General features: G+C 46.2%; 1 protein-coding gene and 1 long non-coding RNA gene across 2 annotated transcripts in view; one reads left to right on the top strand and one right to left on the bottom strand.

The window, feature by feature from the left end:
- LOC121350536 (alpha-2-macroglobulin-like) overlaps nucleotides 1-1,117 on the top strand; it is a 6,451-nt gene extending 5,334 nt beyond the window's left edge. Inside the window, exons 10-11 of the mRNA XM_041461937.1 lie at nucleotides 118-159; nucleotides 942-1,117. Of these exons, the coding sequence (XP_041317871.1) occupies nucleotides 118-159; nucleotides 942-967 (68 nt within the window). The 3' untranslated portion in view covers nucleotides 968-1,117. The remainder of the gene's footprint in view (nucleotides 1-117; nucleotides 160-941) is intronic.
- A 1,791-nt stretch (nucleotides 1,118-2,908) lies between these two features.
- LOC121350540 lies at nucleotides 2,909-6,000 on the bottom strand. Its single transcript, XR_005954679.1, has 2 exons — nucleotides 5,448-6,000; nucleotides 2,909-4,016 (listed from the first exon to the last, which is right to left on the bottom strand). It is a non-coding gene; the product is annotated as an uncharacterized LOC121350540 (long non-coding RNA).
- Between the last annotated feature and the right edge of the window lie 837 nt (nucleotides 6,001-6,837).

The raw sequence follows: 6,837 nt of genomic DNA, 5'->3' as shown, positions 1-6,837 counted from the left end.
GATGGAGGCACCAGCCTTCTCTGCGGGTCTGGGAAAAGCATCTCTGTGGCACCCATTCCTCTGCCAGCAGTGCCGGGGATCATGACAGCTCACTCTCCCTTCCCTTCTGTTTTCCAGATGAGTTTGCCACACAGGAATACAGTGCTCCCTGCACCACAGGTAGGTGCACATGAACGACTGACATGCTTCAGCAGGGACTCTTGCAAGTTGTCTTGAACTAGAGTCTTTGCATACCTTGTGTTTTCTTGGCCTGTGTCTACTCTCTGCATTTTCCTCACTGTGCCTTCTGCAGTCCCCATGCCAGTACAGAGACCAAAAGCAATGCCACCCAACTTCCTCTTTAAGATCAGATACAGCTTTCACTTTCCTTCCCTGCATACAGCAGTCTCACTGTTTCTGCCTTTGTTTGTACAGTGGCAATTGTCTTTTCCTCTGTGTTAGTGTCACTGTATGCAAATAAGATTCAGGTCTCCCTTGGGATGGAACATCACACTCAGCCTTTTGTGTCTCTGCCCTTTTTAGGGCCACATCTGCTATGCTGCAGACACTGAAAGGTACTGAGGAATTGTCTCCCAAATACCTTGGTGAAATGTTAATGTTATTCACATCTCTTTAATGATGTTATTCACATCTCTTTCAAACTCTTCCCTGGGTTAATTTGCTTTCCCATGGGAAATGCAGCTGCTGAGAGAGAATGTGTGTTTGGATAGCTCATGTATCTTCAGGATGAATCTGCCTCCCCTCTCTGTAGCATAGATATTTTGAATGTGTCCAGTCATTCCCATTCTGTTATCTGTCTGCAACTGTGCATTTTTAGGTGAAGCAGTTTCTCATAGTTTAACAGGCTTGAACTCACATAGCCACCAGAACACAGAGATATCCAGGGCTCTGGGTACCACTCACCAGAATATTTATCTCACTTGTCCTTTTCCCACCTCCAGTTGAGGAAGAACAAGGAAATTCCTGAAGAATGCATCTTGTCGGAGCCTTGCTGTATCACTCATGTGTTTCTGCTCCTAGAAGATCTTGTTAAGGGAGTGGTATTGAAAAGTTAGAGGAGGACACCTCAAAAGCAAAAAGGAAGCAACACTTTAAATAAATTAATTCTTGATTCTCATCAGATATCTCTGACCTTGTTTTCTGTTACTGTTATGCTTCTGTTATGCTCTTCCTATCCATGTCATGGCCTGAGATTTCAATCCAGAGCCATCCATGGCAAGGTGGTGTTTGGGAACTCCTCAGGAATACCAGAAGGCAGACAGCTTTTGGTAGTTGGGAGATTTTTCTCCATACTTGCCAGTTGTTTAAGGAGAGAGGACATCGTATCTCATTCATTATGCACTGGGAGTTTGTCACTCTGCCTTTACAGAGGGTGTTTTCTGCAAGGTGATCCTTGGAAGTAAACCTCTAATCACATATTGCCTTTGACTGCACTGTGAAATCACTGCTGGGAGGTGCAAGGACGCTGTGAACCTGTCCAATCTGATCTTTTGCAGCAGCCCAGATAGAAGTGAAGACCTGTGGACTTTCCCATTCTAGCAGGTTCTGCTTGTTTCTAAACAGCTAAAGTAAAATCAGAGAGGGACTGGGACCTTAAATATGTCATTCATAGAATTTTTTAGGTTGGAGAAGGCTTTAAGGTCAAGTCCTACCATAAACCCAGCATTGCTCAGTCCACTGCTAAACCACGTAGGGTTGCATGGGGTTGTTGTGACCCAAGTGTAGGCCCCAGCACTTGGCCTCACACCACTGACCTTGATCCATGCATCCAGCTGGTCCAGATCCCTCTGCAGAGCCCTCCTGCCCTCCAGCAGATCCACACTCCCACCCAGCTTGATGTTTCCTTCAAACTTACTGAGGGTGCCCTTGATCCCCTCAGGTCATTGATAATTAAGCAGGAGTGGTCCCAACACTGATCCCTGGGGACCCCACTGGGGACCAGCTGGATGTAGCTCCATTCACCACCTGGGCCTGGCTATCCGGTTTTTTACCCAGCAAACAGTGCACCTGTCTGAGCCATGAGCAGCCAGATTCTCCAGGAGAATGCTGTGGGAAATTGTGTCAAAGGCTTTGCTGAAGTCTGGGTAACCTACATCCACAGCCTTTCCCTTATCCATTGAGTGGGTCACCTTGTCGTGGAAGGAGATGAGACTGGTCAAGCAGGACCTGCCTTTCCCAAACCTCTGCTAGCTGGGTCTGACCACCTGGTTCTCCTGTATGTGACACATGATGGCACTCATTTTGCCAAGCTTGGGCAAAAATTCAACCAAGAGCCACTTTATGAGCAAAAACCCCTTGCATTTTTCATAAGAACTTTATAATCTTTCTCTCAGTGGAGGTCCATAGATCTCCTCTGGGTTGTCTGAGTAATTTTTAAAACTTTTTTTTTCTCCTTCACAAGTAGGCTTACAATGCTTCAGCAGATTTCAGTGGGGAGGATCTGGATTCACATCTCGTAATTTGGGCTAAACATTTTTCATGTACATTTTCCAAATGATTATATTTTCTCTGGTCTAGATGTCTCACATGGATGCAGAGGCAGTCAGCCTCAGTTCAAGAGGTCCTATGGCACCATGTGTGTTTTACTTACATATTTCTATGTACAGAGATGCTTTTCACCCTGCCAATGTAAGCTTAAGCAAAAACACCTATAGGAGTCCCTCTTGTAGCTTATTTCACAGATACAGACCATCCTTTCTCTGGAAAAGAAATTGCCTTATGGTAGAAAAAATAGATGGTTATATTATTTCTAATTCAAAACAAAAGGCAATTTAGTTGTATTATAAATTTTGCTCAGCTGCCACTGAAGCTGGTTCATTCCACAGTCTCCTCTGAATATGAGGTGTCAAAAGGCCTTGAGTGTGTAAAGCCCAAACATAACAGAAGACAAAGTGACATAATATTAATATCTACCAAAATAGATGAAGAATTTTATTTGTTCTCAATGACACTGTTTGTGCAGGTACACTAAACCAAAAATTGGATGAAACAGCCAACTGTGCATACTTTGGATGCACAACATGCCATGATACCTAACAGTAAGCATTTAATGAGAATAAACAGGCTCATAAGATTTTTTGCATTCAAAAGTTAAAACCACAAATTCTTGAGACAAAACGAAGAAAGGGGGATCATTCCTGGGGGTGCCTAAGAGGCCTATAGACAGTTTCATCAAGGGAGCTATGTGATTTAAATGAATGTACCATTTAAACTAGGCTTAGGCAGGTAGGTTAGTGGCAAATGCCATTAGCTTCTCCTTGGGAATCTCCCAGAAGTAGCAGACATGAGACAATGGAAACTTCCACAAGGAGGAACAAGCATTGTAAGGCAGCAGCTGAAGGCATAATGCAGGCACACATCCCTCCTGTCCCCCTGGCACTCTCTAATCATTGAGGAGTGCAGACTCTGTCTCCTTCCACTCTTCTACAAACAAGAAACCATCCCAGGAGGGGTGTCTACAGGGGAGATAACAGAGGCTGAATTTCATGTAACATTAGTTGATCTTCCAGGCTGCCTAATGGCAGGAGGCATGGATAGGCCTCTGCAGAGACCAATTCAATGGAGGATATGGTTTGTAAGCCAGGGGAGAGAAATTGTTCCCAAGAACTACCTGTCCTTCTCCATTGATTAGACTGCATACAGATGATAACTTCAGAGATCATAACACAGAGACAGATACATTAGAAAGGCTGACCCCCACTTAGATAATTCTGTCCTCTTTTTTTCCCCCTCACTTGTTAGCCTTATTTCCCTGCACACAGGCATTGTTAGATGGGTTACTCTTTAACCTAAGAAGCCAGGGAAATTAAAGCTGTGACAGAAAAACGAGCAGGAAAAATCAGAATGGGGAACAAACTGTTCAAAAATCATTGGTGAGTACAGTTAATTTATTTGTAAAGTTCACTTTCCATTCCATGCAGGCATTATTAATGTCATGCTGTGGTGGTGGTGGTGGTGAGGCAGGCAGGTTCCAGCATCTGGGAGTGTTCTTCAGTCATTTCCCTGGTCTGCTTCCTCTGCAAGGATGAAAGAAGGTGGGAGGGAACAGGAGTCAGAGGGATATGTCTATCTGCTTTCTAAGGTTGAGAGACAGAGGGAGCAAGATGTGGATGTGGAAGCCAGGTTGTGTGTGAAGCACAGTACAGGAGAGAGAGCTGCTGTTTTACCAGGGGGGAGGGTCATCCACAGCACTCACTACTTGTGTCACCTTCAAGGCAGTGTGAGGTTGAGAGAGGCTGAAATTCCCCCTGACCCACCGGGAGAGATAAGCAGAGGGATTTGTCACAACTGAGATGTGCACAGGAGCAAACAGGAAAAGCTGGTCAGTGTAGCACTGAGACACATTCTGTTTATTTCTCTGCAAAGAGTGGAAGAAATCTACTGCACTCTACTGCTCTGCTATACAGGGCAGGGAAGGAAGCTTGGCAACTGAGATCTGCCTTCTAGTCAGTGCAGGCCACCTCTGTACATTTAGACTAGTGGACGAGCCTCTTAAGTAGCAATTCCCCATCACGTTTTCCAAGGAAGATAAAATCTCTGCCTTCTAACAGAACTGGGGAAAAGTAGCCTAAAATCTAAGGTCTCCCCATGAGTCTCACACTGGACAGCCAGACCACACTAAAACACCTTTTGGAAATGTTTTACTGTGCACTCAGTGTTTGGACTTAGGCACATTTTTCCATGAAGGGAGACTGTAGGTCCGGAATCAGCAGAAAACAGCCGTACCTATGGACACAGCTCAGATTAACAAACACTATGGAATATCAGTGTGGGAGTTCAGACTCTTCTGCTTTTTCAGTTAGAAACACTAAATGAGATAAATGCCACCATTTACCACCAGCAGAAGGCAAAGCTTTTGCCTTCTCCAAGTCCAAATCACTTTTTCTCTGTTTTCAGTTGTCACAGTCAGGTCCTGCAAAAAAACATTTCCCAGGAATTCTGCTTTCCAGAAGCCTCCATATTCCAAACACCTGAAAATGGGCAATGGATGGGAAGCAAGACCTGCCAGTCTTCATATTGGAAGACTCCATATAGGAGAGGAGAAATAGCCTTGGCCAGAGCTTTTTACAGAAGCTCCTAAATTACCTGGCTCCTAAGCCTTGCATTGCAGAGAATCCCCCAAAGATGACAGTATTCTGTCCCGACAGCTCAGCCTCCAAGTGGATACTGAGGGCTGCCTGCCGTGGGTTATGAGGCACAGCTTTCTCCTGAGAGGCCCTGGGGCAGCAGGAACCTGAGCAGGAAGCAGCTGTTCCTCCAGACAGTAGAAACCAAAGGCAAACTTGCCATCTCTGTAACACCTATGCTCTTTGTTTTACATGCCAGATCTGTGCCTGTAAGTTGGGCCAACATCATCCAAATTCAAACAGGAAGAGACAAGTGCTGGTTGGAAGACCAAAAATATAATGAAGAAGATGCAGAGAGCAGTGAGGGAAGCAGCACCCTACCTGTGGTGCAGGGAGCACTGTATTCCTGTGTGGCAAACTCATCTAGAAACAGAAGGATAGGGAGAGTGAGCTGTCATGATCCCCGGCACTGCTGGCAGAGGAATGGGTGCCACAGACATGCTTTTCCCAGACCCGCAGAGAAGGCTGGTGCCTCCATCCCCAGTTTCCCCAGAGATCCCAGTTGGGGTGGGGGCAGCCCCAGTCCCAGCCCTGTCTGGGGGCAGTGGCAGCAAGGCAGAGCCACCCGCACAGGCAGCTCCAGCAGGTCTCCTTGCCAGCGTAGCCAAGGGCTGCTCAGACACCTCCTCCCAGCACACAGGGCTGAGGTGGACACAAAGAGCTCTGTCACTGCCACCCTGGCACAGCAGCCAGGACAGCAGAGGCACAAGGAGCAGCAGGTCTGCCTGGAAGCACAGGCACAGCCACACTGCAGGGCCAGAAATGAACACGGGACCCCCAGCATCCATGGCTCTGTCCCAGCACCTGAGCACTCCCAGTTTCAGGGCAGGGCTGGGGTGGCAGTGCCAGGCTGGGGCAGCTGCGGGTCCCCACAGCTCCCGTGGCCCTCCCTGTGTCCCCCTGCCCAGCCTCACCCACTAGCACCACTGAGTGCTGGAAGGAGAGAGACCGATCTAGAGGTGATTGTACCGAGCTCCCTCTTGGAACAATAGGCACAGGATGGTACCCGTGTGGATCCTTAGCATCCCACTCTCTGGCCTAACAACGGTTTTACCATTGTGTATCCCTTCCCTCCAGGCCTAATAATTCCCAGGACAAATGGGCAGCCAAAGGCTGTTCCTTATCTTGAATCTCCTTTTCTTTTACATGTCTTGTTGTAATGGTTTTTCCCAGTTTGATTTAAAGACTGTGAAGCAAGGCTCCAATTCTTTTTCCATGAGAAAAATTCCTGGCCTGATTGTGTTCTGGGGTAAGAGGACCTCTCTGAAATACTTCCTTGCTTTAGGTGTACTGAATACTTGCTTTCCTCTCCAGCTATCACCCTGAGACTGTTCCGTGCTTTCACACTCTCCTCTATCCTTTCCTTTTTGTTTGTTTCCCCTTTTCCAGGGCACTTTCAAAAAAATTTCACTTGCTGAAAGTAATATAGATTCTAGTTTGCTGATGAAGTCTATCTCTGCACAAGAAAAAAAAAAAAGTGTGGTTTTTTGTATTTTCTGGATTTTTTTTGGTGATATTCACATTTGCAATGCATGTATTGGTCTAAGAGTCCAGCCACTACAGCGAAGTAAAATGTAGCTACTTTACATGCTGTTATGACTTACAGACATTCTTACACCACAAACTTTCAGCAAGACACGACTACTCCTCATTTGTGATAGAAAAGCTGTCATATAATTGAAAAAGTAGCTCTGCAGGGAGAGCATGCCAT

Source organism: Pyrgilauda ruficollis, unplaced genomic scaffold, assembly GCF_017590135.1.
Source record: "Pyrgilauda ruficollis isolate IOZ18807 unplaced genomic scaffold, ASM1759013v1 scaffold158, whole genome shotgun sequence".
Lineage (NCBI taxonomy): Eukaryota > Metazoa > Chordata > Aves > Passeriformes > Passeridae > Pyrgilauda > Pyrgilauda ruficollis.
The sequence above is the reverse complement of the archived record's forward strand: the minus strand, read 5'-3'. Positions and strand labels throughout refer to the sequence as shown.